Genomic DNA, 17,193 nt, shown 5'->3' on the forward strand with positions numbered 1-17,193 from the left:
GTAAGCATGAGGATTAGAATCTGTCAAGAAGAGCTGCATGTGACTATGCGCTCCATAATGCCAGAGCTGGAAGGCAGAGACAGGTGGGATGGGTGGCATTGCATGTGACCGTGAGCTCCATAATGCCAGAGCTGGAAGGCAGAGACAGGTGGGATGGGTGGCATTGCATGTGACCGTGAGCTCCATAATGCCAGAGCTGGAAGGCAGAGACAGGTGGGATGGGTGGCATTGCATGTGACTATGCGCTCCATAATGCCAGAACTGGAAGGCAGAGACAGGTGGCATTGGTGGCACTCAATATTCTAGTTGGTGAATTCCAGGCAAATGAGAAACCAACCATGTCTCCAAAAACAAGGCGGATACCTCTTGAGAAGTGACATTAAGGTTGACCTTTGGTCTCCACACTGACATGCAAGTGTTCTTAGACACATGTGTGCATATGCACACACCACAAAGAGAGACAGAAACAGACAGAGATGGAGAGACAGAGAGAGACATCCAGACATTTCCATCACCACAGGTCTAGCTTGCTGCTTATTTTAACTTCACTGAGTAAGTTTCTGCAGCTGTCACTGGGGCTAACATCCGATGATCTGTGCGTCACCCTCGGGCAGGTGGGCATGCAAAGAAGACTTTGATAGGATTTCGCTCAGCTCCAGGCTCTGGATTTACATGACTGACAGCGCATGCGGGTTCAGCACTACACCGCAACACTACAGAGGGTGGCTATGTGCTACTTTTAATCTGATCAAATCACATTTCATCATTGATTGCTGCTATGAAATAATAATAATAAAAAAAGATCCTGCCAGACGGTGATTCCTTCTAATCAGACATTTTAAAGAATGCCTTGTCAATCAAGTTCAACATCTACTCTTAGTGGCCAAATCAGAGAGTCTTTATATAAAGACAGAAGTTGTTTAAGTTATCTGGACCTGGTTTCTTCTAATTAGTGGTCAGTGTTTGATTATTTTACCTAATAGGAGAGTTAGGGTGGAATTAATGGAGTTTATTCTTATATGTGAACACACATTGAGAAAGCATGTAAGGACATTGTCAGCCATTTGGTATTATTGGGTCACTGCAGCAATATTCATAGCACCATAAATACAACAAAATGCATGTAGAAGACAGTTGTTTACATTGTTCTAGAACACAAAGTTGCCCCGTCTGGTTATAACTTCTGACCAAAGGCCAACTGTTGCTCATTACAACTTGTGACACTATTGACTCCAAGCATCCTTACTTCCTCGGAGCCTCCCATTTCTCCACGAAGGAACGGAGTGTGTCGTAAGATCAAACAACTGGGCTTCATGGTTGCGTATGCCCAGGGGGAATGATTGGGGCTCCAGAGGGATTTGTGTGCCTGCAATCATAGCCTGAGCACTTCCCCTCCTCAATCCCTTTGGAATTTCTCAGCTGCAGCCATCAGTCCAAGGGGTTAGCCGAGCCCACAGGAAGTGCAATATAATTGCTTCTGTTCATCACCACACCCTACTTCCGGCCACAGTCCTGAAAAATCTAACGGCATTGTGAGCCCTGCCTGGCTTTCTGACTTCTGCACTCTGCTGCACTACCTTTATCCATTCCTTCCTCAGGCCCTGGCGATCACTATTAAGCCTGTAGAATGAAAACACTTGTCCCTTGGCCAAAAGGTCAGCAAACTGACCTGGCATTTGCGTGGGTTACTACTCTTAGAACCACACTCGCTATCTGCCACTCTAGACAGCAAATGTGCTTGTTTAGTGAAAATGGACTTTGTTTATCCAAGAAGTGTGGTGTTTGCAGGTAACACAGAGTTCTAGACAGTCCTTCCATCTTGCAGAATACAGGCACACAGTTCTGTAAAACTCAACAACAGCAAGGTACATAGAGTCTGGTTTTCTAGGATTCTGCTGTTTTCTTATTTCAAAGATGGCTCAAATCAATATTCCTAGTGGAAATTCTGAATCAAGGTACCCTGTGTCAGTGGAAATACCTGAAAAGATTTCATGGATTACAATTAGTCAGGAGGAAGAGATATGGAATCTCAGTTGATCTGGTCTCAGTTTTAGGATTTGTTGTTATATACAGGCTAAAATATTCATACCACTCAGTGGGTAGAAATTCATAACTGTATTCATAAAACTGACCTCCAGTTTCTCTATATGCCAAATACAAAAAAAAATAGTGTTCTCTGAACAGATGCATTTTTTTTTTTTTTTTTTTAACTTTAAACGCTGGTGCCTCTCATCTTACAAAAAGCTCCATGCTCTGCAGGGGATTTAGTTGGTATTAACATGCCAGTATTCTCTTACTGCTTCCAAGACTGACACCTGATGTTTGTGTAGATGACAGGGAAGTCTTGTTGAACTTACTGGTGTGTACACCTGCGTGTACTGTTATCAACACTTTAATGTTACAAGGCTCTAATTTGGAGACAGCCTGTTGTTGTTTGACTTTGCCAATTTGCCCCCCACCCTCCAGCCATCATCTAAACCTACCATCTTGACTCACTTTGTCAAATATTACCTTCGGTACCTTAATTTTATCCCCCCTTCCTTTTATCATCACGTGCCTTGGCTACTGGGGAAGACTCATAACCCACCTTGCTGCCCTGTTAGTTTTGTATCACATGGCTTTCTTGAGAACATCATCTGGTTAGTCAATATTTAGTTCCTTCCTGTGACTTCCCAGAGAATTTCCTAATAGCTTCAAGTTGAAGGGTTCAGGAACCTCTGCCGATTGCATTCATTCAGCCCAACTGCAAACGTTAAGTCCTTGGTTAGTGGCAGTGCTCAGGGCTGGGTGTGTTTGTTCCTTACTCTGGCTATCTCATCCCTTTACACACTGTTTCTGGGTCAAGTGAAGAGGTCTCCTCTCTGCTGTGCTGCTTCTCTGTCCTGTGGGTGACTATGGTATGACTGTCCCCATCTGCATCATGATGCTGTTAGGTACAAGCTAACGTTATTCTTTTCGTCTTCCCAGGAACAAACCAAACATTCGCGTGCAGTGCTAACGGCATGAACCGCTCACACTTAGACTTCAAATGTTTTAACAGTCAAGACTTGCTTTAGATATGCCCACGTTTATTTTAGCATAATATATTCAGAGAAGAGTAACTTCCAGTCAGATGTCTAGAGGATTTATTATATTCATAGTAATCCTTTCTCATGCTAGTATTAACAATCGACTTCAAAGCGTACCAGCAGAACTTAACAATTCCATACTAATGATTGTATAATGAGGTGTCTGTTCATGGGAGTTGACTAAACTGATTAGGTCATGTATATTCACAAATATGCATGTGGGTGGGGTATAGGTCATGTCAAAATGGATTAAGTTTCCAATTTCTTCATTTTTGTTACCACTCAAATAGGGATAAAGATAAAGGTATATGTGAAAATGTATTCTATTGAACTTAGTTTACACAATAACTCTTTATTTAAGGAACTTAATGTGTATTTTCTAATCATCGCAATTATGGTGGTTTCTTTTATGTTTTAAAAGATGTCTAATGAACCTATTTACCACTCTAGTTGTCAGTGTGAACCTGGGAGAGTGAGGTCTAAAATGAGGCAGGACAAAGGGTCATGCAATAACCAGTTTTAATCAGAGCATCAGACAATTTATACTCTGAGGGTTAAGAAGAGTCCCTGAGTAAAGTATACAATCACAAGGACAAGCTGCGTGTAGGGAAAAAACATGATTTTCCATAGAGGCACATGAATAACAGCAGCTGAGGTAAGCTCACTCCCATCTGCTACACCTGGGAGGAGCCTGAAAGCATATTCTAAGAACAGTTCCGTGTTCTGAAGGAGCTGAGGCCACAAGACTCTTGTTTTCTTGGAGTTTCCTTACAAGTACTTAGAATTCTCACAGGACTCCATCCTTGGACTGTGTTCTGACACCTACCTATTGCTAAATTTAAAAACCAGGAGGGGGGGGGGAGGGAGGGAGAGACACACACACACACACACAGAGAGAGAGAGAGAGAGAGAGAGAGAGAGAGAGAGAGAGAGAGAGAGAGAGAGCTCAGCCACCATCACATTTGCTTCTGTATTTATTGTAATTTTCTTTACAGGTTTTTTCCTCTGAAGTCACAGGGCATCATAGTACAAAGGCCTAGTTAACCTGCTCCATTTTCCAGATTGTCTTATGCTAATCACGTTGTAAAACAAAAGAACTCAAATTAATATCTCCCTCCATTGTGCTTCTGGTACATTCAATCTGTTTACCAACCCTTTAAAACCTTTGTCAGCCACCAGAGAGTCTAATTCTTCTTCCTGGAGCTTGGTAACGAACCCTTTAAAAAAAAAAAAAAAAAAAGAAAAAAAAAAAAAGGCTGTTAATAGACTCGTGACCACCCTTGTTAGGTGATACGTAATCTACAAAGATGCACGCCTGCTTCCTGCTCCTCTGCCACCATGTCTTGCAGCTTTCCCCTATGGCTAGAAACTCAAAGGAACAAGCTGTCATGATAAATCCCCTGTAGGATCATGGGGCAAAGCACTCTAGTAGCTTAATAATGAAACACGTTACGTGTGGGGACAGAATGATAGAAATAACAACTATGTTCCGTCAGCCCCGTTCCAGTCAGCGAGCTGCTGTTTTTCTACTGGAGGCTCCATATTTATTATCTGAAGAGCGAAACACCAATCATTTACTGGAATTCCATATCTGGATGGAAAAAATCTTTATGGAAGCTCTAGAAGGTTTGTTTGCACTGGGTTAGGAATCTTTCTTTCAATTGCATAGTCATTTTTAGTATGCTCTTCTGAGTCTCCAGGCGCTGTGCATGCACGCGCACACACAACGAATGTGTGTGTGTGTGTGTGTGTGTGTGTGTGTGTTCCTAGCTATACAATCTATAAATGCCAGTTGATTCTGGGTCCACATGAAATGCTTTGATTAACCTGAGTTAGATTGGAGTGGCTGGAGGGAAGTCTAGGAGGCTGGAACCATTGACCTCCGTCTAGAAGAGAAACTGATCACAAATGGAAGTCCTCTCATAGGAAAGCTGTGGGAACTACACTTGCCTCAGTCATGACAGGTCCCCTGCATATAATAATAAATAATATATAATAATTACATATTATTATATATTACATATATTAAAATAATGACAATTATTATATCGCTGCTCTATTTAAAAGTGACTAGGTAAAGCAAGAGTCATACTTCTGATAGTTTTTAAAAAAACATAAAAATTCCCTTTGCCAGAAAAGAATCATTGCTGTTTAAGAACTCACCTAATGATTAAATTTATATCAATAAAGCAAAAAAAAAAAACTCACCTAATAACTATGTTCTGGAATAACTGTTCCACTTTCTTCCAGACCAACGACTATTAAAATGGTTTGGATGCTCCTCCAAGAATGTATTGTATTTTCCATGTAAAGGGTAACCATGCCTTTGACTTCTCAGCCGACTTTATGTGGTCTGTTGTTAATGAATCTACATTTATTTACCATTCAAGAGGTTTCTTTCCTCTCTCTTAACACCTTCTGTGGGTTGCATTTGTTTGGGAAGGCAGAGATCACACCCAGGATTTTTTGCATGTAGGGCAAGCACTCTGCCACCGAACTATACTCCCACGCATTAAACAAAACAAAGAAAATAACTATCTTTAATGAACATAATTTATATTTTAGGTTTTAGAAGTTTTATGTGAAATCATCAAATTTTTCCTATAAAAATTTGAAAATAACACTTTTTTTTAAATCCACAAAATTAAACATTGGCTTTTTTTAAATTTTATTTTAAAAAGTTCTCTAAGCACTTTGGAAGAACAACTTTTCTAACCATAAAGGACCATTTTACACTTAAACGTTCACAACTTATTAAAAACATATGACCTACTTAGGGCATAAAAATAGGAGCTTTGCGGCATCATGGTGGTTGTTTATGGCTAAAGTACAGCCAGTTGCTCTGGATTATACTCTAATCCTAGCATTTAGGAGGCTGAGGCAAGAGGACAGGCATTTGTGGCCAACCTGGGCTAAGTAGCATGCATCTTCTAAGTCAGTCTATATAGCCAAACATTATCTCAAATGCAAATCAAACAAAACTACCCTAAAATACAGTGAGCAATTGTACTGGCAGATTATTGATTTATATATTTTTATTAGTCTAAGAATGTATAAGACTAGAGTCCTGGTGGGACAAAAGCTAGGGACATGAATACATGAGTAATAAAAGAAATGTTTACTTAAATGTTTACTTGCTATGGAGTAAGCTAGCAGGTACCAAATAGACCAGGGGTCGTATTCTCTAAATACGAAACAAGCGGCTCTGGGCCAATTGCTAGCGATGACATTTGACTGCTCACACATGGTGACGGGGCAGAGAATAAACCTTTACAGCCAGCCTCTGAGATACAAGGAAGGATAGCGGTGAAGTGAAGCATCCTGGGACATTTCTGCGGGTGGTCGTGTCCAGCCTCTCAGTCTGTAGAGTGCAGGGTTTAACAATGAGCAGCAACAGGACAAGTCACAGTACTGAGTGTGGAGTGAAGAGAAGATGGTGTTGGCTGTAGGGGTACTTGTACAGAGAACATACTAAAATGTGGATCTTTCTAAACTCGCTTTAGCTGGTAAGCTTTTGACTCCAAACAGTTGCAACCCAGTTTGGCAACCAGGGTGCTCTGACTGTCAAGCTCAGTATGGAACTGTTTGGGTTGCGTACAAGCTCCTGAGCATGTTGACACAAAGACATTTTATGATCGTAGAGGGCATGCATTTTAGCCAGGCATTTGCTGTATAAACCTCTTGATTCTATTTGTGGAACAAAAAGCTTTGGGCCACCTTGAAGGAATTCTAGGCATCAAATAAGCGAGCAAGTTAGGAGGCCTGGGGGTGAAGATTCTGAAATTGATCTGCATGTGCTTGTAAGGTTAATCCAAACATCTGAAGAAAAGCCTGGTTTAGGCTGCTGAAGATGAAGAGGGTGGTTCAAGGACGACCCGCCATCACTTCTGTGGACAGGCAGGTGCTTCCCTACCAACAGCTGCTGCTGTCAGAGTGCTAGTACAGGTGCCCGGAGGAACACCCCAGCGTGTCTGGAGGAGCATCCCAGCGTGCCTGGCGGAGCATCCAGCGTGCCTGGAGGAGCATCCCAGCGTGTCTGGAGGAGCATCCCAGCGTGTCTGGAGGAGCACCCCAGCGTGCCTGGAGGAGCACCCCAGAGTGCCTGGAGGAGCACCCCAGCATGCCTGGAGGAGCATACAGCATGCCTGGAGGAGCATACAGCATGCCTGGAGGAGCATACAGCCTATGTGGAGGAGCATCCCAGAGTACCTGGAGGAGCATTCCATGTGCCTTGGAGGAGCATCCCAGTGTGCACTGATGTCTCCTACAGGCCTCCCTACTCCCACATGTTAGTGGCAGGAATTCTTCTGTATCTGAGAGCTACTGCTTACTTGTTTCCCCTCTGACCAGCGCTCAGTTCCCCAGTTCTCCCCTTTGCTTTGACAGCTCCATTTTTTTCTGTCTGCAGAAGTTTAAATAAGAGAATCATTTACAGGCTGTTTGCCCACAGACATTGATCAGGGTGTTTTTATGTGTTTTCTCTAACGTACTTGGAGAATTCTCATTTTCCTGGAGACCACACTTCTAAGATGTATTTGTTCATAGAGGTAAAAGTTTTTTATGAAATACAAATAAATCCATGGCAAAAGTTTTCTCAGAACACCCAGATATTTTTAAGCTCCATTTTGAAACACGGATAGGAAAGGAAAAGAGTAAACAGATGCAAGAAATAAGGGTCAGAATAGGCAAGCTTGGTGATTTCATGACATGAGATTGTTCAGCTGCCTCCAGCAATCGCCCACCGTCGAGACCACGGGAAGGCACATAATCATGTCTAGACAGTGGAGCCTTGCCATGCCCATTAGAGTGTTCGAACAGTATTAATCTTGTGACTGGTCTTAGGGGTTCTATTGCTGTGATGAAACACCATAACCCAAAGCAACTTGGGGAGGAAAAGGTTTATTTGGCATATGCTTCCATATCATATATCGTCCATCACTGAAGGAAGTCTGGGCAGGAACCCGGAAGCAGGAGCTGCTGTAGAGGCCATGGAGAGGTGCTGCTTACTGGTTTGCTCTTCATGACTTGCTCAACCTGCTTTCTTAAAGAACTCAAGACCACCAGCCCAGGGATGGCACCGCCCACAATGGACTGGACCCTGACACATCAGTCACTAATTAATAAAATACCTTACAGACTGACCTACAGCCTGATCTTCTGAGGTTCTCTCCTTGCAGAGGACTCTAGCTTGTGTCAAGTTGAGCAGAAACTAGCCAGGCCAGCCAGAAAGCTGGCTTATTTGAAGAGCCTTTCTGTGGCACTGGTGAGCTAGGTTTGCACAGCTGGATTGCTACTAACTGGCTTAAAAAGGGTTAGCATTATAGCGATTCTCTTAAAACCAGTGTCTCTCGCATCTCAGACCATGTGTCTTACAGTTTTGAAAAGATTGAAAGATCTCCCTGAGGCACGTGCCTATCTATTAATAGGTATCACGGATCTACTAATCCTGAAGAATAATCAGGCTTTGTTGTTCACTTGTGTTTTGTGTGATTAATTCTTCATTTCCCAAAGTCTCTGCTTGGAGGCTTCATTTGCTTTGTTTCTGTTTCTTCCCATTCAGATTCTTGAAGCCAGTTCCTTTTGCTAAAGATCCGTCTTTCTCTTGATAGAAGTCACTGAAAGTTTTCTTGCAAGACTCTCGCAAAACATCAAAGCATCATTTGAGTGTCTGTATCTGCTCTACTGCCCCCTGCTTGGCTGGTACTTCATCACTCAGCTTGCCATAAACATGGTTACTACTTCTTAAACTATTTGCTCAAGACAACTGGAGTCAGTTTCTTGAATATATATTGCTTGTTAAAATGTAAAGCACAATATAAGTTAATTTAACAAGTCAAGAATTCCATGGGATTGGCACTTTATTAGCATTGCTCCCATTCTTTTAAAATTTTAATTTTCTTATTTCATACCTGTATATAATGAAATATGATCTTCTGTAACCCCATATCCCTTCCAAATCCCCAATATCCCCCATCATGCCCTTCTTCCAACTGCATTTTTTAAAAATAACCCATTAATTCCAGTTAGAGCTTATGCACCTAAGTGCATGGGTGTGGACCACCTGCTGGAACATAGGAAACAAGTCCGTTGTCCCATCACCAATAAAGAATAATTCTCTCTCTCTTGGAAGCTATCCATTGCCCATCGCTCCTCAGTAAGTGTGGAGCCTGAAGATGGTCTGCCCTTCTATGCCCCTCTATGGTGGGATTTTTAGCTGACTTAGGCTTGTGAGGGCAACCACAGCTTCTGTGAATTCATTATTGCAATGGCTGGCAGGTCCAGGGAGCAGCAGTTCACATGGCCTCCATCCTCTGGTTCTTAAAATCTTTTCATCTCTCCCTTTGCAGTGTTCCCCAAGCACTGATGGCACAGGGCTAATACAAATGTCCCATCTTGGGAACTCAACACTCAATCTCTTATTGACCGCTGTCCACTGCAAAAAGAAGCTTCTCTGAGCAAAGTCGAGGGCAGCCGAAGTCTATGGGCATAAACATAAATATTCAGAAGGTACTTTGGCATGGACATTTAGCAAAGTGCTAATAGCGGGTTCTACCCTAGTGCCTAAGAACTCCCCAGTTATGGGGCTTTAGGTCAGGGATAGATAGTACTAGGCATGAAATCCCCCTCCTGCCCAGCATGGCTCAAATCCAATCACAAAGTGATTAATTATCCAATAATTGTTGGGTCACTTGTCTTAGTGAGGGTTTTTATTGCTGTGAAGAGGCACCAAGACCATGGCAACTCATAAATAAAACATTTAATTGGGGTGACTTGCTTGCAGTTTCAGGAGTTCAGTCCATTATCATCATGACAGGGAGCATAGCAGCATGTAGGCAGACGTGGTACTGGAGCTGAGAGTCACTGCATCTTGATAGCCAGACAACGGAAAATCAACTGTCATATAGAGTAAAGCTTGAGAAAAAGATCTGAAAGCTCACCCCCAGAGTGACACACTTCCTCCACCAAGACCACACCCACTCAAACAAGGCCAAGCCTCCCAATAGTGCTACTCCCTTTGGGTGGTTCCCCAAACCACCACACCACTATTGTATTAGTGGGCACAATAAATGTTGTAGCATTCACGGCTCAGTATTGGGTAACATCATTGGCGTCATCTTTCCCCCAGCAGCCTGCATGGCACCTTCAGGTACTGTGAAAGCTAGCTCAGCATGGAACAGGTTTCTTGGTCAGTTTGAGATTGATGTCTCTGTATCCTGCAACAAAGCATGTGGCGTCTTCAGCTGCAGAGTCTTAGTTTGTGGTTATGGGGGGGGGGTAGCCAACAGCAGTGGCAATGCCCTGTGTTATTTTGGAGACCTGGGGCTTCCCCGACGAATTACTTGTAGGGAGGTGTCACACACCTGGATGTTTGCCTCCCACCACAGCAAAACTGAACTTCAGATGGATCCAGAACCTCAATACAAGTCCTGATACCCAGAAGTTTCTAGAAGAAAAGGTTGGGATCACACATCAATGTGTAGACATGGATCAGGAGAACTATCTAAATAAGATTCCAAGAGCAGAGGAAGTAGGACTAACAGATGACATATGAGATCTTGGGAAACTTAAAGCCTGTGTACAACAAAGGGAATAGTGAAATGAATGAACAGGCAGCCAACAGAAATCCTTGTCCAGATTTCATCTGACAGGGTTAGTGTCTAAAATATACAAAGAACTGTGGTAAACCTAAACCATAAGAAAATAACCCAATTTAAAGATGGACTATGAAACTAAACAAATACAATTTCAAACTAGAAATACAAATGGCTAGGAAAGACTTTATAGAGTGTTCAACATCTTTAGCCATCGGAGAGATGCAAACTAGTACTTCTTTAAGATTCTGGTCCACCCCGGTAACAACGGCTGTCATCAGGACCACAAAGGACAACAAGTGCTGGCGCGGATGTGGTGTTGATGGAGTGCCAACTAGTGCCACCACTTCAGAAGCCAGTCTGGAGGTTTTGCAAAAGCTAGAACTAGAACCGTCAGATGACCCAGCTATACCAGTCCTGGGCCAATACAGGGCAGTCTTTGTATCCTCCTATAGGGACACGTAGACATCCGCACTCATTGCTGTTCTAGTCACATTAGCTAGCAATCAATCAATCTAGATGTTCATCAGCAGATGAACGGGCAGGAAGAGTGTGTGGCATGTGTACACAGTGGACTATTACCCAACTATCAAGAAGAGTGAAATCATGAAATTTGTAGGTAAATAGATGGAGCTGGAAAGAAAATGATGCCGAGTGGCAAACACTGCCTCTTCTCTCTCATACACAGAGCTTACTTGCAAGTATTTTATCTGCATATTTAAATTGGAGCACAAGTTGAGGGGGAAAACTAGAAAGGGGTTTGGGGGGCATGTGAAGGGAGGAAGCTAGTGGAGTACAGGTACAATGAAAACAGGAAGGGGGGGAGAAGGGGACAGGGAGGCTTAGGCAGGGAAGGGTGTGGGGGAAATCAAGGGGTGTAAAGGACAGGGCTAACCCAAAGGAGGAGGGTACAGAAATCCATATAGGAGACCACAACCCGATTTTTTCCCAGTTGTGGGATAACAGAATACAGGTAAGAAGAAAGAAAAGGGGCAATAACGAGGGTTAAGAGATTCAGTAGGGCTGGGGGTGGTGAGTCGGGGAGAGAAGAGGAGAGTGAATGGGTTAGCTAAAACTAAGGGTGTTTGAAGAAGCCTTATGGAAGCCCAATTATTAAGCTAATTTCAAAATAAAACATTTAACAGCAAAAACAAGAGTTTGGACAGCGTTATCCTTTATGGGTGGAACCTTTTGTCAGTTCCCCTTCCCCACACCCTTGGGTTGTTTTTGTTGAGGCAGGTTTTCTCTATGTTACCTTGGTTGTCCTGGAACTCACTCTGTAGACCAGGCTGGCCTCAAACTCACAGAGATCCGCCTGCCTCTGCCTTCTGAGTGCTGGATTAAAGGCGTGCGCCACCACCGCCCGGCTTCTCAGCTCTCACCATGAGTTTGGTCTGGGAATTTTCATCTTTCTTGCTGCTTTGCAGTCGTTCATTATCCGGCTCATCTCTTCTGTTTTTCACTTTTGGGTCTGATCTTAAAATCAGAGACCAGTGTTTTTATCAGTGCATTGGATTTCTTCAAACTTTGGGTTACTCTTTGTCAGCAAGATATGGAGGTGTTGTTGAGAATTTTGTTCAGTCCTTTAGCTTGCTTCTCTCACATTAGGAGTCACTCTAGGCTTCTCCATCCGGTTATCATTATAATATACTCTCAATCCAATATTTTTCATTGAGTCAAAACTTATTTTAGACTCTCAACTTACAACTTGGTGTGACTTCGCTGGCTCTCAAATATTATGATATCCTTCCAGAACCCTGCCATCTTCCGCAGGTACCACCTTTGAGATGTCTTCCTTTCCATTATCTTTTGTTCCACAGTCGCTTTGACATTTGATTGATTTCTAGAAGATTTGTGATTGAATATTTGAAGAAGACATGTTCAGAAATAACGTGACTCTGGCTTTCGGGTTTCTCCCGAAGACAAAGTTTGCTTCTTTGATCACTTTCTTGTAAGGATTTTGTTTTAGTTTATTTTAGATTCTCTTCAAAAACATAATAAACTTGCTGTGTTAGCTTCATGCACTTTACTGTTCTAAGGGAGCATCTTCGTAGAGAAAAGAAAGTAAGCTAATCCCCAGTGAGTAAGTAGTTATTATTTATTGGTAAGTGAGCAGCCAGTCAGAATGTCTCTGACTGTATTTGAGCCTCTGGTCTTGCCGACACTGTCTCCTTACCTTTGAATACTAAGTTTCTTCTTCTATGAGTTTAAATGTAGATTGTTCTTGTTATCACTTGAATTATGCATCAGTTCTTAGAACTCTTATATTCCCTGCTTGAAAACCAGTTAGTGTCTCCTAATGCTAACCATGTCAGTCACACAAGAGCCTGCTAAGTTTCACTGGTTTAAGTGATTATACCAAACATCTGAGTTCTAATCTTAAGGCATTATGAATACTGGAGTCTGTCAGTACAAATGTCCATGTGTGAGTTTGGGCAAGTGTATAAATATATATTTGTCGTATAAAGGAAGGTCCTACCATGTTTGTTCACTTATTTGATTTTCCTGCCCCAGTCCTTGGGAATGAGAGTGCATGAATTCTCCTCTTATTCTCGAATACAGAAAGAAACCCAAAAGTCTACTGATTGTTTGGGTTTTGCTGTAAAGCTGGGTCTCCTAATATGATTGATTGATTTTATTCCTTGGTTATATGGGGTTTTTTTTACTCTGCTATCAACACAGATGGATATACTTCCCTGTGCAAGACTAGAGAAGCTGGGTGGCTCACTAGTGTTTCCACCACTCATGATAGCGTCTGATGGGATGATAACTCAGACTCAAGATGACAGTTGCCGTGTCTCTGGAACTTTCTGGGGTTTAGAAGCCATGAGTCCTACTCAGCAGTTCATTTTTTGGCAGCAGGCAGTACTCTGTTTTCCTTGGCTTTTTCTCCCAGCAAGTATTATAAGCCCTCTGTCCTCACTGTGGGCTGATTACTCTCTTCTGTTCACTTGAGCCATAATTCAGTAGAAGCTATTTTTACCCCAGAACATGCAGATAGAAGTAGTGTAATTGAGAACACTGTCTTGAAGTGCAATTGGCTAGAATTTGATGCACTAAGTCTGATAAAGTCTGGCTTGGTTGTCCTTATAGGCAACTCACTGAAATAAAAAGGTTAAGGATGTTTTTGTTTTTTTGTTGTTTGTTTTTCTACTTTTTGAATTGCACCACCATTAAGGCTAACTGTTCATTAGGAGAAAATGATTTTGTCTCTATATAAAAATCAAACTTAAAAGTAACCACTTACTACACACAATGCATTTAATGGGGCCATTAACTTATTCAGGTGATATCAAGGAATTCCATTACATTCACATTTAACAGAAATATCTTTCAAATACATTCTTTTTTGTGTATGTGTTTAATTGCTCTCCAATAGTTTCAGAAGAATCATGTTGAACCTCACTGAAGATAAACAATAGTTATTTAGATTTTGTCCTTATAATTTGAGACCTTCAGAAAAATGACACCTCAACTCCTTGCTTTAGCAAATCTTTTCTGTGTTGATGGTATATACATGGAATGAGTAGAAATTCTGATTTTGTAGTAGATGATTGTCTAGACCAGCGATGGGGATGAAATAGAGCTTAGCTATGCTGGAAGAGTATTGACCTTCACAAGCCCTGGGTCCCTTTCCTAAATCTGGTGGTGCAAAGCAGGGAGTGGAAATGGAGAAACTATGTAGGAACCATTATACAACCAGTAAAAAAAAAATGGAACTATACTACAAATAATCTGTTATATTTCAGGTCCTCCGGGGAAACGAGGGAAGAGAGGCCGAAGAGGAGAGTCTGGTAAGTGACCGCCTCAGGTTACTAAAGTTCTGGTGCAGTGGTTATGGTTTTTCCCCTTAACCAATGGTACTATTCCCTTGTTGGAAGGTGTGCATATGCTTGGCACTTCTAGTCTAGATTTTGAATTTAAGAATAGACCCTAATATCAACAAACTCTAGGAAGGAAGTATTGGCAAACTGTTGTCCGTCATGTTTGCTAAGTACAGACTCTCCCACCCCATGTCCTAGCTTGCTTGGCCATCAAAGTCAACCCACCTGGCCTGTGTTCCTTGGGGTTCTCACCCACACATGCTATGGCCATATTGCTATGTGTCCTCTCTCTGGATGACCAGCCGGGGGGTATTTATCTGTCTTAGCACTTTAAGGAGGACACCCTAGAAAGCTCTGTTATTTTATCCAGTGGGCGTAGTGTGTCATACTGCTCCACCATTCTTACTGACTCTAGGGTGTCTCCTGCTACCGGTACGGAGCTTCTGTGGTTAGAGCAGTATCCTTAGTCTGTCTGCGGTTTCCGTGATATCATTGCGGAAACAGGGCAGTTGACTGATCTGGCCATGGCTATTACAATCGTTTCTCTCGATGCTCACTTCAGTAGCTGTGCTTTCGGGACAAATTCCTATAGGTAAGGTAAAATAGAAAAGGCCACATTAAGATATTTCTGAAACCAAGGTATAGCAATAAGGGAGGTCAGTTACTGCTCTTAGTCTAAGAAATCTCAGATTTTAGACGGGTCAATAGCCATGAGCTATTTCTCAAGAGGACATCAGTTCTTCCTTTCATGGTGACTCCAGCTCTGAGATGGAATTCTCCACTCTCTGGTGTTAGTTTTTAATTAATATTTAAGACAATCTCTGGCCAGGTGTTGAAATAGTGGAGCCGTAGATGTCAGGAAGACCAGGCAGTGGGCTGAATCTGGGATATTCCATTTCCCCCCTCCCTTTCAGAAAAGATGATAACATGAAAGGGATTCTGAAAATTCATCAGCTGGGGAGGGTGGCTGCTGGTTCCCGAGTATTCTCAAAACCTGACCTTAGGCCACCCTGAATCTAAATGGCTGAGCAGAGTTCGTAATAGAGTTCTTTAAAAATTAAATGTTAAGGTTAGCACATAGAGCAATGGGTCATTTTTGCATATTCATACATATGTGTTACAACAGTTTGTTCCCATTGTCTGACTCCACCAATCCCTGCCCCACCTCATGCTTCCCACACTCCCACTGGTCCCTTTTCTCCCCCCTCCCCAAGTAGTCTTCAAGAAAAAGAAATGATAAAGCAATCACCAAAGTAATCTTCTTCAAAAGATTGAGGGGGGAAGATGAAAATTGAGTACTTGTGCAAAGTTCTATAGACAAGCTAAAAATCACCTTCCAAATGCCTAGTCACTGAGAGTTGGCGTTTAGAGCATATGGTGCGTGAAATACAGAAATGCTCTCAATTTTTGCCTGTTCTCTGGCTTTTAAAGAAACCTACAGAGACGCTAGGCCTGGGCTTTTATGTATGGGGGAAGCATTGAAGGAAGGACACTCTAAAAGGAAAGCCTTCGGCTGGTGGTAGACTTTGCTGATCTGACTGTGTTTATCAAGCTCAGGTCTCTGGAGTAGCCTTCAAACGCAGTCAAGATTCTCCTGGCTCGTATTTTACTTAGACTCACTTGTATTATGTAGTTTTATTTCAAATTCACAGGTCTCTCAGATGCACATTAGTAGGCTTTGGAGAACCTGGCAGTTTGTCCAAATTCTAGGCACAATTTATGTTTGGGCATAAATTTATTTTTTCTGTCGTCTCCAAGTCTGTGATGTAAAGAAAGCATCTAGGACTCACTGTGTTGTAAGTCCCCTTTGTATCTTTAGTATTGTGTTGGTGGTTATAATGATTTGTTATCTATTAATAATTTTAATATTTACATTCACTAATTTATCTTTCTCTCTTTTTCACCCCCCCCCCCCCAGGTCCTCCTGTAAGTATAGTCTGATGAGTTCGGCTCTTTCTACATAACCAGGATCCACGTATGTTAAAACCTCATTAAAAACAGATATGGTTGAAGCCTCATTTAGGAAAATGGGGTTGACCTTTTACGAATGTTTAAATGTGGAAAATGATTTCTTTACTAGAAAATTTTGGGTTATGTGCTATACTAGAATGCAATTTTGGGGGTGGGCTTTATTTTTTATGTTGTCATACACTGATTACTCTCTTGAGACTTCGGGGTAACACATGAAGCCCCTGGTTTTGAGTCTTTTTCCTGGAATCCTGAGGTTGCTTTTGCACGCAGGTCTCCCAGCTATTTCACACTTCTTTTTCCATCTGTTTAAACTCGTGTCTGAGATATTTGGATTTGCCGGTCCACCAAATGTAGATGGCAACATGATCATGGAAGCGATACCCCCTGTGCGCCGCCTGGGCCGGTCCTCCCTTCTTAGGCAGAACTCCCTTTGAAGTCTGTTGGAGCCCTGCCTGCATAAGGAGCCTGAGACACGGCCCTTGGAGAGTTTGTGCTCCTTTCTTTCCCTGCGTAGGTCATAGCTGTGGCATTCCAGACCGCTTTGCACTCGCAGGAACTGATTATCTTGTCAGCTTTGTGCTCGATGCATTTTTTGAGTAATATCCTGGCTATCTGCTGTCTGACCCCGTGTTTATACTGTGCACCGGGCCTTTTCAGTAGCAATGATCGTTAGCCTTGAGATAGTTTCTCATCCCAGACTCTACACTGCCAATTTATCTGAGGCCAGCCTAGTCCGGG

The 17,193-nt window shown here is 42.4% G+C and overlaps 1 protein-coding gene across 1 annotated transcript in view; it reads left to right on the forward strand.

The window, feature by feature from the left end:
- The window catches only part of Col25a1 (collagen type XXV alpha 1 chain), a 390,406-nt gene that overhangs the window by 179,014 nt on the left and 194,199 nt on the right, over positions 1–17,193 (forward strand). The window contains exons 3-4 of the mRNA XM_057793723.1: positions 14,410–14,454; positions 16,403–16,410. Coding sequence (XP_057649706.1) covers positions 14,410–14,454; positions 16,403–16,410 — 53 coding nt within the window. The remainder of the gene's footprint in view (positions 1–14,409; positions 14,455–16,402; positions 16,411–17,193) is intronic.

The sequence above is a fragment of the Chionomys nivalis genome, chromosome 18 (genome assembly GCF_950005125.1).
Source record: "Chionomys nivalis chromosome 18, mChiNiv1.1, whole genome shotgun sequence".
NCBI classification, from domain to species: Eukaryota; Metazoa; Chordata; class Mammalia; order Rodentia; family Cricetidae; genus Chionomys; species Chionomys nivalis.